Consider the following 17,655-nt stretch of genomic DNA (forward strand, 5'->3'; position numbering starts at 1 on the left):
AGGATGGCATAGGAGAAGAAAACAAAATTTTATACAACACTTTCACTGTGTTCAGTCTTTTCAATACATGACCTTGTAAACCTATAGGCAGGATCTTTCCCAGTTTCTTCTCTTCCTTCTTTCTCTTCCTCCTCCTCCTTCAAGATTTTATTTATCTGAGAGAGAGAAAGAGAGAGAACACACAAGGGGGAGCAGCAGACAGAGAGGGAGAAGCAGGCTCCTGGCTGAGCAGGGAGCCCGATGTGAAACTCGATGTGGACCTTGATCCCAGGACCCTGAAAGCATGACCTGAGCCAAAGGCAGATGCTTAACCGACTGAGCCACCCAGAAGCCCTTCCCCAGTTCATTCTTAGTGAAACCACCCCTCAGTGGGCTCAGTCACACGCAATGGCTCATGTAGCGAGACTGTCCACCCTGAGGTCAGCTATGGCACCAAAACCGATGTTGCTTCCTTTAAACCGGGCCATCGCTGTCCCCCTCGAAAACATCGGGTCGTAAGGAAAGAGATGGCGGTTTCCTTTACACAAAGAACTGTCGTAACCGTGCCTCACGGGGGAATTACCCACGTGTGCAGAAGTGCACACATTTTTCCAGCCTCATTTTTACACGTTTACTTGACGCTTCTTTCTTTGTTTCCCAAGATTCCCCCCGTGTCGTCCCTATCTGGGCTTAGCCCAGGACCAAGCATTTTGCCCACCGTGTCTTGCACAAGTCAGTGCTCAGTAAATGTTTACTTAAGATATAAGTCAATGTGGGACGCCTGGGTGGCTCAGTCAGTTAAGCATCTGCCTTTGGCTCCAGTCATGATCTCGGTCGGGGTCCTGGGATCAAGCCCCGTGTCAGGCTCTGTGCTCAGTTGGGAGTCTGCTTCTCCCTCTCCTTCTGAAGCTTTCAGTTTTCTTCATTGTGAAAACATCTATCCCGTACTTTCCAGGGTTAAGAGAACATGATGCAGATTAACTACCCCCCGTCCCACTCATGCTCTCTCTCTCTCAAATAAAATCTTAAAAAAAAATAAAGTCAACCCCATCTTTCATATTATGAAGAACGCCGCATCTCTCTGCTTGCTTTCTAGCAAGGCTGGCTCGTAGCTCCATGCAGATGAGTACTTGATGAACTCCGGCTGAGCTGGCCCTCTTCGGGGCCCCTGCGTGGTGCCAGGCACGGATGCTGGTGCTGCTTCCTCCCTTTCCTCCTTCCTCTCCTCACTGACCTGCAGTTCTATGCCCAGCTCCGTCCTGACTGCAGGCAACAGTGGGGTGAGTACGGTGCAGTCCGCTCTTAAGGAGCTTATATTTGTCCTAATCCTCCTAGTAACTTCATGGGGGTAGTTTCTTATTTATTTATAAAGATTTTATTTATTTATTTGACAGTAACACAGAGAGAGAGGGAACACGAGCAGGGGGAGTGGGAGAAGGAGAAGCAGGCTTCCTGCAGAACAGGAAGCCCGATGCAGGCCTTCCTTGATCCCAGGATCCTGAGATCATAACCTGAGCCACCCAGGTACCCCGTTTCTTATTTATATATAGGAAGGAATTGAGGCTCATGAGGTTAACTCATGAGGTTAATAATGTGCCTAGGGTTGCAGAACTTAGTGACTTTTCCGGGGGTGGGGAGGGCAGACAGTAGAATTAGTGTCCTCCAAAGGTCTTCACTGCACCAAAGATCTAAGAATCAAATGGAAAGAATGCTCACAGAAGGGACCACTGTCGTGTGCCATGGGGGTGGGCATAATGCAAAAATTATAACAGCTAAGACTTTCGTGGTGCTTATCATGTGAACATTCTCTGTGTGTTGTTCACTGAGTCTCATAGAAACTCCATGAGGTGTTGTTAGGACTACCCCCCTTTTGCAGATTAAAAACAACAAAATGAAGCTTGAGGAGGTTGAGTCCCTCACCCCAGGTCACACGGCAAGGCAATTAGACTTGAACCTGGGAGTTGAGGTCCACGGGCTGTGTGCTTAACGCCTACCGTGTCGTGAGAACACACAAAATGTCTCTGGCATAGACAGGGCCTCGGGAATCGTGGTGGTTCCATGGTTCTAGAACAGGCGCTATGATAAGAGCTTTCCACACCTCCCACCACTAAGATAAGGTTGGCCGATTATCGTTCCCCCCGTTTTACACAAGGGAACACTGAGGTTTAGAGACTTTTTGCCCAAAGTGTGAAGGCTGGATTTCAGGCCACTCATTCCTGGCTCGTTCCTAAGCCCATGCATTTGTTTTTCTTTCTCCTAGTTGACTCTCGGGAAATAATTCAAAAGGGAAAAAATATGTACCAAATTCATTAAGACGTTATAAAAATAGGAATATGAGCTTGTGGGAACACTGGGCATCAATGAGTGATCAATACGAGGGCTGTAGGGAAACAGGAAAAATCTGCGTGATGGAATGTTAAGGGAAAATGAATGGAAGCAGCATGTCCAACTGGTCCCTGGGGATGTAGGTCATCTGTGTGCCCAAGACTGCTGTAGTTGCGGCAACACCAGGAAAAGGACAAGTAGTCACATGTGAGAGGGGCAGGATTGTGGATGAATAGGTTTCTCCTTTCAACAATTTAAAATACAGTTTAAAATACAGGAGTGAAAAAAAGCATTTGGCCTGTTAGAAGGATGTTTCGGGAAGGTTCAGACTCGTTTGAAGTCTGTTTGGGTCTTGCCGTCAGGAGTGGCGGGCTCCTGAGGTTCCGGGGCGAAGCCCCATCCCCTCAGAGAGGGAGTGAGAAGAAATGCAGACGAGGCAAAGCAAACCCCCAGACTAGAAAAGGCAGTGATGGGGGCGCCTGGGTGGCTCAGTGGGTTAAGCCTCTGCCTTTGGCTCAGGTCATGATCTCAGGGTCCTGGGATCGAGCCCTGCATCAGGCTCTCTGCTCAGCAGGGAGCCTGCTTCCTCCGCCCCGCCCCCTCTGCCTGCCTCTCTGCCTACTTGTGATCTCTGGCTCAGTGGGTTAAGCCTCTGCCTTTGGCTCAGGTCATGATCTCAGGGTCCTGGGATCGAGCCCTGCATCAGGCTCTCTGCTCAGCAGGGAGCCTGCTTCCTCCGCCCCGCCCCCTCTGCCTGCCTCTCTGCCTACTTGTGATCTCTGTCTGTCAAATAAATAAAATCTTAAAAAAAAAAAGAATTAAAAAAAAAAAAAAAAAGAAAAGGCAGTGATGTCAGAAATCAGATACCATCAGATGCCATGCCTAGTGAGGAGCCTCGGCCCCAGGAACCTTTCTCCAGACTTTTATATGTTTTTAGTAATGTTGTAATCATAGAAATAGAAACGAAAGAAAAGTCTGCCAGCATTAAGTGGAGGGGAAGTGAAATTTGCCCAGCATACTCAGGCAAGATTGTACGTTAACTCTGCTGTTCCCAGGGACATTTCCAGAGCAGAGATCTGCTTTTACATGGAATGTGTCTTTGACAGGAGATGGCACTGAACACCTTAGCTTTCATTTTTTCTAGTCTCCAGGGATGTTGGTGAGTCTGTGTGATCTGCGAGCTAACAGCACTGGGGCACTTTGGGGTTTCCTTGTTAATTCTTGTCTGTTACCAATAAGGACACCTCCATCGTCTCTGTGACCGCTTTCGAGTTTTCTGTACTGAGTTTTCCAAAATGGGAAAGGGCTTAACTTTATTAAGCCCCTGATGAGTACTTGGCAGTACGTCAGACACAGCTGGGTACTCACAGTGAGACCTTAAGGCATATATAATTACGGGTTTTGTAGTATAAGGTAATGGTTAGGTGTAACCGCTGATGTGTTTTGAGTCAAACTGTCATTCTTTAAAATTATTCTTTCACCGGTGGATACTTTTAAGTTCTATTTTTGTTGCTTGCATGTGAAGAGTGACTTTGTGGTTTTGGTTTACTGTTGTATCTTCAGAGCCCAGGATAGTGTCTGAGAGTAGTTGCTCAATAAGTAATTTTCAAATGATAATTGAAGCAAAAAAAAAAAAAAAAAAAAAGTGAATGGTTAGGTTAGATTTGGGTTCAAACCCTGGCTTGGCCGCTTACCGGCTGTGTCATTTGGGACAAGTCATTGCCACGACGTTCATGAAGATACGGTGCTTGCATGGGGAGGTCACATTCCAGGAGATGGCATTAGTGTCGCCTTGGGCTCCCCTGCCTTCTGCGGTGGTTGAGACCCCGGCCGATGAGGAAGACCTGACAGGACACGGGGCACACGGAACAGCCGGGAGAGGGAATTCCATTAGCCAAAAAGAAGGCAGAGGCCTCAGCTCTTTTCATCCAGGCCTTTCTCTCTGGGCCCTGCTCCCCCCATCTATGAAAGGAGTTGATAATTCCTGTATATGAAGTAATTACAAGACGAGGTATGGAGCAGTTTCGCTCAGTGGTACAAAATGGCGGTTCGCACAGTGGTAGTTACTGTAATTGTAACAGAGAAACTGAGGCTCAGAAAGGGGTAAGAACGTGGTCACGTTCACAAAGCAGTGAGACAGCGAGGCTCAGCAGTCAGGCCTCCTTGTCCTTTTCTCTGTATCGGATCCCCCCGCTGACAGGAGGGGCTTCCTTGCTGCCGTCGGCCATAAGGGGGCTCAAGCCTTGATGCTTGGTCATTTCCAGACCTGCAGGAGAGGCTCCCCAGGGTATGGATGGGGGGACAGCACAGCCAGCAGGTGAACTCGGGGAGTGTGGAGAGGCCCCTAGAAAAACAGAGTGAGTGGTTTGGGCAGATGAGAGAGCACTGAGGCTGAGGGGGTTGAGGAAGAGTGGCACAGCCTGCGGCGGAAGTAAGAAGGCCTGGTGTGCCGTCAGCACGGCCGCCTTCCTCAGAGACTCTCATCCATTGTCCACATCCGAGGAGTCTCAGGGCAGCCTTCTGAAGCAGGAATTATTTGGCTGAACTGGAAACTGAGACATACCTACAGTGGGAGTTGGCGGGGGGGTGTACATTATTTTTTAAAGGAAAATACTAGAATTGGGAAAGACGTGAAAACATGGCTCAGATTTTTTTTAAAGATTTGATTGATGGATGGATGGATTGATTTTGAGAGAAGAGAGAGCGAGTGAGCATGGGGAGGGGCAGAGGGCGAAGGAGAAAAGAATCCCAAGCAGACTCTGCATGAGCGGGGAGCCTGACGTGGGGCCTTGATCTCTGGACCCTGAGGTGGTGACCAGTCTTGTTGTGACTGACGGAGCCACCCAGGTGCCCCCCTCCCCTGCCACTGCTCAGATTTTTAAAGAAAAGAAAAGTAAAGAGGAAAACTGGGGAGGGTGTTCTTTAGCAAGTACTGCTAGGAGAGTGAGTGGGGTTGTGGATTAGGAATCTCTCCCAGTAAAGGGTTGAATTGAAGGAGGAAGCGAGTCCTCTCCCATCTTCACAGAGAGCCAGGCCCAGGCCACTGAGTGTTGAGGGGATACTAAGTGGACTGGTGTTTCTGAGCACCCTGGCCTCTGTGTGCGATGGGTACCCATCAGCTACAGGGACAAAGAGGACACAGTGGACACATCCTGAAGCCTGGGGTGTGGGGATAATGGCACCAAGCCATTCACACTCCTCTCTGTCCTGGCCATGCGTCTGTGTAACCTGTACCTTCCCCATCTGCACTGTTGCGACCGAATGAGATCATCCCCGTAAATGACTAGGAGCCCAGCGCCGATGCTCTAACAGGAAGCTACCATGCTGCTGGTGGTGAAGATAGTGGGCAGCACATTCCAGGACGTGTCATTACTGTCACCTCAGATTCACTTCCTCACACTGTGCTTGAGACCCCAGCAGGTGAGGAAGAGCTGTGGGGACATGGGGACACCTGTGTCTTGGACCAGCTAGAGTAGTGGATCCCGTTAGATGGAAAGAGGGCAGAGTTCTTATCTTTTCTCATCTTGCTGCTTCTGTCCTAAGCCACTCTAAATTCATGAGGCTCTTGCAGTGACGACCTACCTGGGGGCCATTAAGTGTCAGTTTGCCTGGGACTAGCTTGCATATGTGGTCCTGGCAAAAGCAATCTCCAAAGTTTGGATAATAATCATGTGGTCTCCTGCTTCCCTTTCTCTGCCCTCTGAGGTTGTGTTCAGTAGCACCCAGTGGAGCTGCCCACAGAATGGCTTCTGGTTTTGTTTTTTAGAGATTTACTTATTTGGGGCACCTGGGTAGCTTGGTTGTAGACCCTTTTCACATGACGTTCCTTCTGCCAGAAACACTCCTCCCTCGCTGTTGACCTGGGGTGGCAACAAGATGCCTTCGGAGTCTTCAGCTGTCGGTTTAATGCCACCTCCTCCGAGAAGCTTCCCTGACTCACACATTAGGTCAGACTCCCTTTTCTTTTCTCTTCCGCGGCTCTCTCAGGAACCCCATCTCTATTATCCAACAGCTGACTCTCTTGCTAAACTCTAACCTTCCCTGAAGGCAGAAGCGGTGCCTGCCTGGTTTGCCACGCTGCCCCTCCCGTGTCGCAGAGCGCCTGGCACGCGGTGCCCCACAGATGCCTCACCAACAGGCCGTGGGGTGGATGTGTGTACGGCCCCTAGCAGGCTATACTTTCTGAGCCTGTGCAGCTCATGTCACCTGCTTCGGGCCCTCCAATAGCTTCTTAGCACATGTGGGGTAAATGTGGGGTTCTTCCTAGGGCCAGCAAGTGCCTACATGCATTCGGCCTTTCCTACCTCTAATTTCGTTTCCTACTGCTCTCACCGGTCCTCTCCACGCCACACTGGTTTTCAGGCCCATCCCTCCTCAGGTTTGTGCCCCTGCCCCAACATCGCCTCCTCCAAGAGGCCCTCAGTGTCCTGCTACCTCAAACAGCTCCCCCATCTCTCTTTATCTCATTCTGGGGTTTCATTTTCTTCCTAACCCTCCTTGTGTTCTGAAGTCATCGTGCATGCTTGTTTCTGGGCATCACCACCACAGAATCCGAGCTCCCTGAGAGCAGGGACCTTGTCTGTGGTGTCCAGTACGAGAACCTACCTCAGTGCCAGGCAAATAGTTGGTGCTAAAGCAATGTTTGGTGAGCAAGGGAAGGAATACAGACAGGGGCAGAGTGGGGTGGCCCCCTGGAGGCAGGGCAGGGGCCCCTTCCTGGAACCCAGCGGCCCATGGGGCAGGGCCTGTGGTGTTGTCATGGCAACCCACTGACCTGTGCTGCCCCCCTCCCCCAGAGGCCACAGCTGCCTGCCTCCTGGAGGCAGGCTTTCCTGAGTGTCACTACTGTGGGGACCCCAGGGCAGAGGGAAACTGGGGCTGAGAGAGAATGATGAAGAGGAGATCACGCCCTGGTGCCGGGGGAGACAGGAGCAGGCCTTGCCGGCATGGTTCCACTGGTAATGGCTGCGCCTCGGGGAGGGGAGGAGGGGGCAGGGACACCCTGACACCTCCTGGACCTGGGGTCTGGCGCTCCCTTGGCAGCTGGGAGTGTGACGTGTCAACTTTTTGATGTAACATTTCTAGAGCTGTGAGTTCCTAAAATAGGCCCCAGCACAGGGCCCTGAAAGACTGTTGATACAAAGAGTATGAATAACGCCTTCTATTAAAACCCGGTGACAGTTTGTAAGTCAGGCAGCATTTTCTTCAGGTGTTGCATAAGTCAAGAACTCCCTGTTCTCATCATCCAGTTCCTCAGAAACAAAGCTCGTCGTGTCACTCCCCCACTGCTCAAGAATGATGGCTGGCTCCCAGCTGCCTGTAGGCTTCTGGGTCTGGTGGGTGAGGCCTTGGCAATCTGCTCCTCCCAGACTCTTCCACCGGCCCGCCCCCGCCCCCGCCCGCCCCACTCCTCTGATCCCAGGTCAGTGGGCTTGTCGCCTTTCCCAGAACCCACTTTGTGCTTTTGTCTGTGACATGGCCCTCCTGGCCTCTTCTGTCTGGTCGGGGCTGAATCCTTTAAGGACCGGGTGAAATGCCACCTCCTGTACAAAGGCCGACACGGAAGCTTCTCTGTGCTTCCCGGGCATGGTATTATAGTAACAGACTACTCCCGGTTACCTGCCAGCTTCTTGAGGCTGTGTGTCCCAGTGAGAGCACACCAGCCTCAAAGGGAGCCAGACAGGACCCTGGCGTGGCCACCAGCTAGCTGCCTGCCTTTACCCTGCGTCTCTGAGTCTCCAGTGCCTCCTCCCGAGTCAGAATCCTTCAGGTCTCTGTTTCAGAGGGTCGTGAGGAGATAAAGGGAGGCATGTGGCACAGGGTGACTGGTGTGGGGGAAGAAAGGTCAGGAAATGCCGGACGTGGCCTTTACTCTCTGTCCTCGTCACTCGGCTGCGAGCTCCTGGTGGACAGAGACCACGCTCTCATCTTCCCATGGCCTGCAAAGCCACGCCTGCTAAGCGCTTCACCTGTATTATTTCAGTTAATCTGCGGAGAACCTGGAAGGTAGGGCTCCTGGAAGCTTCGGGAATCATCCTGGTGTTACACAGCTAGTAAGTGGCAGGGCTGGGATTTGAAATCCAGTTGTTCTAACCCCGAACCCCGCGTTCTCCCTGGCCTGTCTCTGTCTTCTCTGTCATCTTGCACTGTCTCGCCCTTGGTCACTCCATGAGCCACAGGGCCTTCGTGCCGTCCTTCCCATGATCACCAGCCGCCCAGGATCTAACCTCAGGGCCTTGGCCTCCCTGGGCCCCTCCCTGTGGACCTTTGGAAGACTTATGCCCTCCCTGTGCTCAGTCTCTGCTCAGATGCAGAGTCTGGCACCATGCCAGGTGCCTGCGAATGACGCAGGGCAAAGATGGACAAGGTTCTTAGACTTACCTGTGTAAGGTGGGGAAAATAAATAATAAATCAAGAATAAGTAAATAAGGTATTCTCAGGTCCTGAGACCCTGGGTCCTCCAAAGATATCTTGCTGTGATATATTGGCCCCCGGTTGAAATGTATGTGTCGTCTCTTCCATTGCAACTTTACACTTGGTAACGACTTGCAAAATGCATGAGTGGATGGATGGCTAGCCCAAGATCACTGTCTGTGCCCGGTATGATGTGGCAGGCAGAAGCAACATAGGCTTTGGAGATGGAAGGTCTGGGATTGAATTCTGGCTTTAATCCCGTCTGACTGTGGGACCTTGGACCAGCCACTGCCATGGTCTAGACCCCAGTTTCCTCATGTTTAAAGTAGGGTGAATTTCAGTCTCATGAGGTGCACCGGGAAGCTCAGATCATGTTCTTGTGTCAGTGTGCCCTGTGAACGTCAAGGATTAGCTGGCTTTAGGCCACCATCTCTGTTGGGCCCTCCCGCCAGATCAATACCTGTTCCCGAAGCTGCTCTGAGCCTTGGACGTGCCATTTTCCTGATGCAGTTCCTTCCTGGTTGCTCTTTGCTGCTGCACAGGAACCCAACCTTCTAGAAAACCCAGTCTAAATTGGGAAGGCCTAAAGATCTGCCTCGGAGGAGTGCGGGTTAAACTCCTTGGAAAGTAAGAATCTACAAGCATGGCTGGTGTCTTCCTTCCTACCCGTGACCCCAGATGAATCAGGGGAAGTGATGCGTTGCAGCCCAGAAGCCCAACTCACAGCTGTCCGTACATCCTGTGGACACTTAGAGCACACGGGGTCCTTACTCAAAGATCAGATGATTTATTTTTACAGATCAAGAATGAGGCAGTGGGGAGCAGGGAGTTGGCCAAGTGTGAGCTGTACTCTCTTTGTCCCATGCCCAGGTCAAGGGCACAGATAGGGCAGCACTGACCACAGCCTGCCTTCTCTTGGAACTTTTGCTTCAAGCCTCAGTTTTCATGTCTGTTAGTAGAGATCTTAAAACACACTTCCTACTGTTATTCTGAGATCCCTGTAATGTAAGCCACATTTGTGAAAATATCTTGTGTAGTACCCGGCACACAGTGGGAACTTAACATTTTTCAAAAAAAAAAAAAAAAAAGAATGCACTGAACAACACATTTTTTGTGTCACAGCCATGGGGTGAGGCACAGTGCAAGCTACTGGGTACAAGGTGGACAGAAAGGACAGCCTTCCTGCACTTGTGAGTATGGGGCGTAGCATCTGCCCTGCTTTCCAGTGACTATTGCAGGCCAGAAGCCAGTCTTCCTCATGTCTGTGTCACTCATGACTTTTATTAAAGATGCTTCTTCCAGAAGGCACAACAGAGACACTTGTTTGAATGCTGCTTTCCTTATTTGAAAAATCATCTTTGATGTACCATTTTGTGCCTTCTGTGGTAAAAAAAAAAAAAAAAAAAAAGAAAAGATTAGGAAATTCTGTAGACATACAGATCTGCTTATATGCTGTGCATTCTTTGATACCACGTGTGTCAGTAACGTGACATTTCTCGGGACGGTGCTATCGGAGCAACTTCAGACCAGGTGCTAGTGAGAGTCGAAAGAAATAGAATAACATGGACTTCATTCTGAAGATATTTAGGACCTAAACAGAAGGACCTGCTATGTATAGCAAAGGCTGGCAAAGAAATACATGAATGAATTTAACAAAAAACAGTAGTAGGTACGTAGACTTTCAATGAAAGTCCGAATGCCAGGCAGACTGTGCTCAGTGTTGCTGTCCACCTGCATCTGGCTGTCTTCTAGCTCAGGACTGTCTTAGACAGTCCTGCTCTTATTAGCAGGGTGACTTCAGACAAGTCACTTAATCTTACTGAGCCTTAACACTCTTGATAACACCTACTTCAAGCTCATTACGAGGATTAAGTACTCTGGTTTATGTAATGTATTTGCGTAATGCTTGGCCCATAAAGAGCCAATGGACAGAGACCTTTATTATTATTATTAAATCACATAATCTTCAAGTACATAAGTTTGCACAGGGCTTTATTAGAAATGCAATATTCCTGTTGTTTTGGTTGAGTAATTCTTGATCTTTGTAAGACCAAAATTCATTGTTAATAGTTTTCAAGTAGGTGAAGTTTCCTGCAGGTGACCTAAATAGAGGACTTGCAATCGTGTGGACCAACCTGACTTAGGGGGCGTCAACTGCAGATGCCGCTGTTGAGAGACACGCCAGGGAGGACGAAGGTCAATGAGCACCTGCAGAGCCAAGGCCAGTGGTCTGTTTAGATGTCCCAGTGACATCTGATGTAAGACCTCTGAATGCTCTGAGAACTCCTGATGTCCAGAACATCAGATGCTTCTGCCATATTTGGCACTGCTGGGACCATGGTCTGGACCCTCCAGAGTGCATCCTGGATGCCACAGGTGCAAGTGGCCAGTGATGAGCTAGAAGACAGCCAGATGCAGGTGGACTGGATGGCACGGAAGTGGGAACAGCTCTCTCGAGGCAAGAGCAGAAGTGTGTGGGGGTACGTTGACCAGAAAGATGGAGCCGTGGTGGCTGTCTTCTGATCGGTGCCGTGTGCATGACAGGCCACCCTACTCTGTGTTGCCCCGGGGAGAAGAGTAGCAGGGTGGCTCCCAGCATGGGCCGTGGGGTTGGAGAGACCCGAGTGGGTGCTGTGAGTGGAGGGAACGGTTACTTGGTGAGTTTTCTTCTTTCCTTCCGGCACTTGAGTCCCCTCTCTCTTCTCATCACTCTGCTCTCATTTCTCTCCAGTGTTGGGCAATCGGGTGGGGGGAGCACAGCTCTCTGGAAAGTTTTGACTTGAGCTCTTGTGGGCTGGTGTTGCGCTCTCTTGGCCTTGGGTGTTCAGAGCCATCTCCCTTCCAGAATGTTAGCATGAGTTCTTCAAAGAGTGCCCTGCCAACCACTGGGGCTTTTCACCTGCAGGAACTGGCCCTTTGAGGACTCCAATGTTAACAGACCTGATCTTTTTTTTTTTTTAAGATTTTATTTATTTATTTGACAGACAGAGATCACAAGCAGACAGAGAGGCAGGCAGAGAGAGAGAGAGGAGGAAGCAGGCTCCCCGCTGAGCAGAGAGCCCAATGCAGGGCTTGATCCCAGGACCCTGAGATTATGACCCGAGCCGAAGGCAGAGGCTTAACCCACTGAGCCACCCAGGCGCCCCAACAGTCCTGACCTTGACACAGATGAATGGGTGAGAGGGAGAGTATTTCTCTTAGTTCCTTGTGTCTGCTGAAAAGGGGGTGTGTGTGTGTGTGTGTGTGTGTACATGTGTGTGCACGTGCATGTGCATGTCCATACGCATATGAGAGTCGCCAGATGTGACTAGCTAGCAAGACCAGGGCGGGCTTGAGAAACAATAGCAGTTGCTCTCGCGGGGGTGCGCTGGTGGAGGAAGGGCCACGGATTTCAGGAGCTGCCATCCCAAACCAGCCGCGCCTGCCGCCAAGGAAAACGGGCCAGAACTCGAGGGGATTAGAAGATCCAAGTGGAGATATTCTAGAGCGTCCTGAAAAGAATTCTGGAGATTCGTACCCCAAAGTGTCTTTGGAAGCAATGCAGTGACAAACACCCACCTTCTGTCATCACACCTTTGACAGCCTCACAAGCCGCTTGTTTCTGCGTTGCACAGTTGGTGTCTGGAAACGGGTGGCATTTTAATGTTTTGAATTTCTCTGCTACTCAGTGTTTCCTCAGAAATACCAGCTTTCCATTTCCGCTTAACAAGCTGGCTCGGGTTCCTCCCCTTGGATATTTCCCCCTACTTATTTACAATTTAGGGAGCAGCTTTTAAAAGAGCAGTTTGTTGGGACATAAAATGGAAAACAAAACCCCAACATTTCTCCCTGCTGTTTGCGTTTGATCCTTCCCTGTCCCCCACCCCCGCCCTCTCCCCTGCCCCACGGTTGCCAGCATGCCTCCTTTCTGGAATATGTCACCTACAGTGTTAACTCATGATCTTGTCCTTGGCTCTTTGAATTACAAGGAGTCACATGACTTAAATCTCATGCTTTCTAGGAAGAAAAATGGAGATTAAAATCTTTCCTTCTGGGAGTTGTCAGAATTCTGTGAGATGACATATGCAAAGTGCCTGGCAGATTAGAATAGGTGCTCAGTTAATGCCAGCTCCTAAATTCTAAAGGCAACACGGTGTGGGGGGGACTGCCCCCTGCAGAAACACAAAACTGTAGTCAGCTCTGCTCTAACACCATATAGGCATTCCCCCAAACCACTACGTTCTACAAAACAACATGATAGAAACCAGTTTACTAGAAAAATAAATGAGGGGCAGAACACTCGAAAGCTCTTAAAAAATTAAGAGTCTAGCTAAAATGACAGCAGAGTTTTGCCCACATTAATTCAATGTTTAAGAGGTGCAGAAATACAATTAAGCCTGGCATTTCCCCTTGGAAAAGACCTGAAGTCTGATTTGGAAGTGGATGTCCAAAAGGCTGTCACTTGTGGGTTACGGTGAAGTGGTAGAAGGTGGCTTATCCAGGCAGGTGTGGCTCAAAACATGCATGGTGAGCTCAGGTAGCTGGTAGATGTCTCGGGCGTGAGCACGTGGGATTTTTGCGTATTCCTGTGGCTGGGGGTTTGGTTCAGCTATGTGTGGTTTTCTGCATTCGCCTGATGCTTCTTAGGGAAGAAATGAGCGTTAGCAAACACAAAGCTTGCTGTCTGCTCAGATCACTTCCTAATATATTACCTGCACGGGAGTGCATGCTTATTTTCAAAACAAGCATTGTAGGAGAACGGACTGCAGTTAGCGGATGTTGTTGAATGAATGAAGGAGGGAGCGGTAGCCGGTCTACCCAATGGACTAACCATCGTGCTACATTGTGGAAAGTACTTTTGTAGACTTTGGAATCTGATGAAGAAAACAGTCTTTTGGATTTTGAAAGTACTACATACCTGTTATATAGCTTTTAATATCTCCTCCCACAGTGGTTTTGGGGCTATGCTTGGAAGTGCTCCTTGGGTGGAGGGGTGGGGGGCGGTGGGAAGGGTCACCTGGCGAAGGGAAGGGAGCTGTCAAGTTCCCTGCCCTCCTCCTCCAGTTCATCCAAAACCCTCAGGTTATATCTGTTTTCCTTTTTGTTTTTCATTTGAATGAAGGGTTCTGCTGCTAATTTATTTATAAACCACCACCAGCGGTTTAGTAGACCAAACTTTGTTTTACAAACGACTTCTCGATGCAAAGAAAGATAATCCTCAGTTGGTACTATTGGGATGTGACTACTCCAGAAGTAGTAGAATCTGACCAAGAAATACTCAAGGGGGCTTCAGTCACCATTTTGTCTCCTCCACAGTGGCACCCGTGGGGCTTTGTGGAAAGCCCAGTTTCAGCCGGGGCAGGGCTCAGATGAAAACCAGTGGGCATTTGAGTCGAATGTGTTTATGATGTTCCTGCCTCTTCACAAACACCAATAGCAATTCTGCAATTCTGTGATTTTCTTTCCTCTTTCTCTCTTTCTTTCTGTTTTGTTTTTTGTTTTTTGTTTTTTTTTTAGAGAGCTGGATTGAAAGATGTCTCAATGAAAGTGAGAACAAACGTTATTCCAGCCACACATCTCTGGGGAATGTTTCTAATGATGAAAGTAAGTGCTTGAAATTCCTTCTTCCATCATGTCCTAGACACAGCCAGTGTCCTCATGGGAGGGATGGTGTTTCTCGAATGTTAGGCTGGGGCAAGTCACCTGGGGCAAGAGACTCTGAAGCCATTTATGGAATACACTAGCCCCCCAATGCCAGGACATTCTGCGCTGGGGAGTGCAGTGCAATCAAGTAAACACAGAAACGAGCCACAGCAAACACCTGCTGTTTATACGTTCATATTGTCGGAGTCCCCAAAGACCGTGTTACAGTGACACTCCAGTTGGGCAAATGTGGACCCTGAATGGGAAAGGCCATTCTCTGCGTCCCTGTAGATGCAGGATTAAATCAGTGTGTCACGGGATCGTTGTTTCAGAGTCGGAAATGTCCTCGCTCTTTGAAAGTAAAGATTTCTCCCAGATCTTGAACTAGAGATTTGGGAGTTAATAGGATGATATAAACTGCTGTATTTGTACCTTTCCCTGGGTTATGTCAGATTGGGTCTTCTGGGGACCTCATATTAAGAGAGAAGACTGATGGGGGCTTGTTTTTGCCCCCTAAACACTGAAAAAGTGGGGCAGCTCATCGTAAATGTAATTTCCAGCAGGGACAGAGTGCCTTTCTCCCTTAGCCGGTAAAGTACATTGCCTTAGTGCAGCTTTCTTAGAGCATGCCCAGGGACCATCTGCTCCACAGTCCCCAACAGTGCTTGCTGGACATGCCAAACAGCTTTCTTCCAGGTTCTTTCTGGCATTGTCATTCTATCATCACGATTTTGCATCATTTTATAAAATTGAGATGAATTGAACATAAAGTTTATAAACCTTATGTGAATGGTCTGATGAATATCTTTTGTTCTCTCATTTTGCATCTACTTATGTAAGCACCACCCAGAATAGAGGCAGAATGTTTCTAGAACTCTGGGAGGTTCCTTTGTGTCTTATCCCTGTTAATAATCACCATCCTGAATTTTATCACTATCGTTTGAATTTGCCTGTTCTTGAAGCATTATATAAATGGACTTATAGAGTCTGTATGTATTCTTTTGTATGTAGCTCCTTTCACTCAATGTGATATCTGTGAGATGCAGCCACCTGTTGTATGTAGCCCGTACCTTTTTGTTGTTGTATAGTATTCCACTGTGGGCATATGCCACAGTTTACACATCCATTTAAATGTTGATGGTACATAAATTGTCTCAAGTTTTTAGTTATTTCTAAAGCATCTCTGAGCATTCTTTGTCTTGTGCTAAAATAAATTGGCCATTTTAATCATTTTAAGTGTACAATTTGATGGCATATTAAGTACATTCATCCATCACCACCATCCATCTCCAAAACTTTTTTCGTTTTCCCAAACTAAAACTCTAACAGTAACTCCCCATTTTCACCTCCCCCGTCCCATCTCCCAGTCCCTGGTTACTACTGTTCTACTTTCTGCCTCTATGAATTGGACTATATAAGTAGAATCATATAACATTTTTTTTTTGTGTGTAACTGGCATACTTCACTTAGCATAGTATCTTCAGGGTTTATCCATGTTTTGGCGTGTATCAGGAATTTTCTTCCTTTAAAGGCTGGATGACATTCCATTTTATGTGTATACCCCATTTGGTTTATCCATTCATCCTTCGATAGGCATTAGGGTTGTTTCCACCTTTTGGCTCTTGTGAATAATGCTGCTGTGAACATGGGTATGCAAATATCTGCTCAAGTTCCTGCCTTCAGTTCTTTCGACTGTATACCCAGGTGTGGAATTGCTGGAATGTGTGCTAATTCTATTTTCAATCTTTCAAGGAATTTTCCATACCATTTTCCATACCAGCTGCACCATTTTACGTTCTCACCAGCAAATAACAAGGGTTCCAGTAGCTCCATATTCTTGCCAATATTTGCTATGTTGTCTGTGTTTTTTAAAGTAATAACCATCTTAATGCATGTAAAGTGGCATCTCATGATTTTCATTTGTACTTCACTAGTGATTAGTGGTTTGAGCATCTTTTCATGTCCTTATTAATCATTCACATATCTTTCTTGGAGAAATGTCTGTTCAAGTCTTTTTACCACTTTTTAATTGAATTATTTATTTTTTTGTTATTGAATTGTTGGATTTCTTTACATATTTTACATACAAACCCCTTATCAGATATATGATTTGCAAATTGTTTTCTTTTTTCCATTTCATGGATTGCCTTTTACTCTGTTGGTTGTGTCTGTTGACACACAGAATTCTTATTTTGATGTAGCCCAGTGTATCTGTTTTTCTTTTGTAGCCTGTGCTTTTGGTGTTATATCCAAGAAACCATTGCCAAACCCGACACCAGGAAGCTTTTCCTCTATGAGAGTTTTATAGTTTTATCTCCCATGTTTAGGTATTTGACTCTTTTGAGTTAGTTTTTATATGCAGCATAAGGTAAGGGTCCAAATTAAATTTTTTTTTGTTTTTGCATGTGGATATCCAGTTTTCCAGCACTATTTATTGAAAAGACTGTTCTTTCTTCATTGAATGGTCTCAACACCCTTGTTAAAAATCATTTAACCATATATGTGAGGGTCTATTCCTTGTCTCTCTGTTCTATTCTATTCTGTTGGTCTGTATGTCTATCCTTATGCCAATGTCACACTATTTTGATTACTGTAGCTTTGCACTAAGGGGTGTGTGTGTGTGTGTGTGTGTGTGTGTGTGTTGCATATGATCGTCTTGTCCAGCTGCTCTGACTAAGCCTTCCAGGACTATGTTAAATAAAGTGACATAAGTGAGCATCCTTGTCTTGTTCCTGATGTTAGAGGAAAACCTTTCCATCTTTCACCGTTGAGTATGATGTTAGCTGTGAGTTATTTGTATGGGCTTTTAGTGTGTTGAGATAGTTTTCTCCTAGTTCTGTTTTGTTGGGTGTTTTATCATGAAAAGGTGTTAAATTTTGCCAAACACTTTTTTCGTACCCATTGAGATGACCATGTGGCTATTCTGTTAGTATGGTGTACACACTGATTGATTTTCCTGTGTTGAACTATCCTTGCATTTGGGGAATAAAAAACTGCACCTGGTCATGGTGTACAGTCCTGTAACACACTGTTGAATTCTGTTTCCTAGATTTTGTTGAGGACTTCTGCATTAATATTCATGAGGGCTATTGATCGGGAGCTTTCTTTTCTTGTAGTGTCTTTGTCTGGACTTGGTATCAGGGTAATGCTGGCTTCATAGAATGAGTTGGAAAGTGTTCCCTCCTCTTCCGTTTTTTGGAAGAGTTTGAGAAGGATTAGTGAACATTCTTGTAGATACTGCTTTTGTGATCTGCCTGCTCACATCCTTTGCCTGTTGGTTTCTTTTTAAGTTGTGCTGTTTGTCTTTTCCTTAAT

The 17,655-nt window shown here is 47.5% G+C and overlaps 1 protein-coding gene across 6 annotated transcripts in view; it reads left to right on the top strand.

The window, feature by feature from the left end:
* Positions 1 to 17,655, top strand: part of RFX4 (regulatory factor X4) — a 157,814-nt gene that overhangs the window by 13,169 nt on the left and 126,990 nt on the right. For 3 of the 6 annotated variants that reach the window (XM_059186751.1, XM_059186752.1, XM_059186756.1), the window contains exon 2: positions 14,215 to 14,301. The exons of 2 other annotated variants lie outside the window; for them this stretch is intronic. In XM_059186751.1, the coding sequence (XP_059042734.1) occupies positions 14,215 to 14,301 (87 nt within the window). Of the gene's footprint in view, positions 1 to 7,115; positions 7,263 to 14,214; positions 14,302 to 17,655 lie in introns of those variants that run through there. One more of the 6 variants, XM_059186758.1, reaches the window with a different exon arrangement.

Source organism: Mustela lutreola, chromosome 8 (assembly GCF_030435805.1).
Source record: "Mustela lutreola isolate mMusLut2 chromosome 8, mMusLut2.pri, whole genome shotgun sequence".
Lineage (NCBI taxonomy): Eukaryota > Metazoa > Chordata > Mammalia > Carnivora > Mustelidae > Mustela > Mustela lutreola.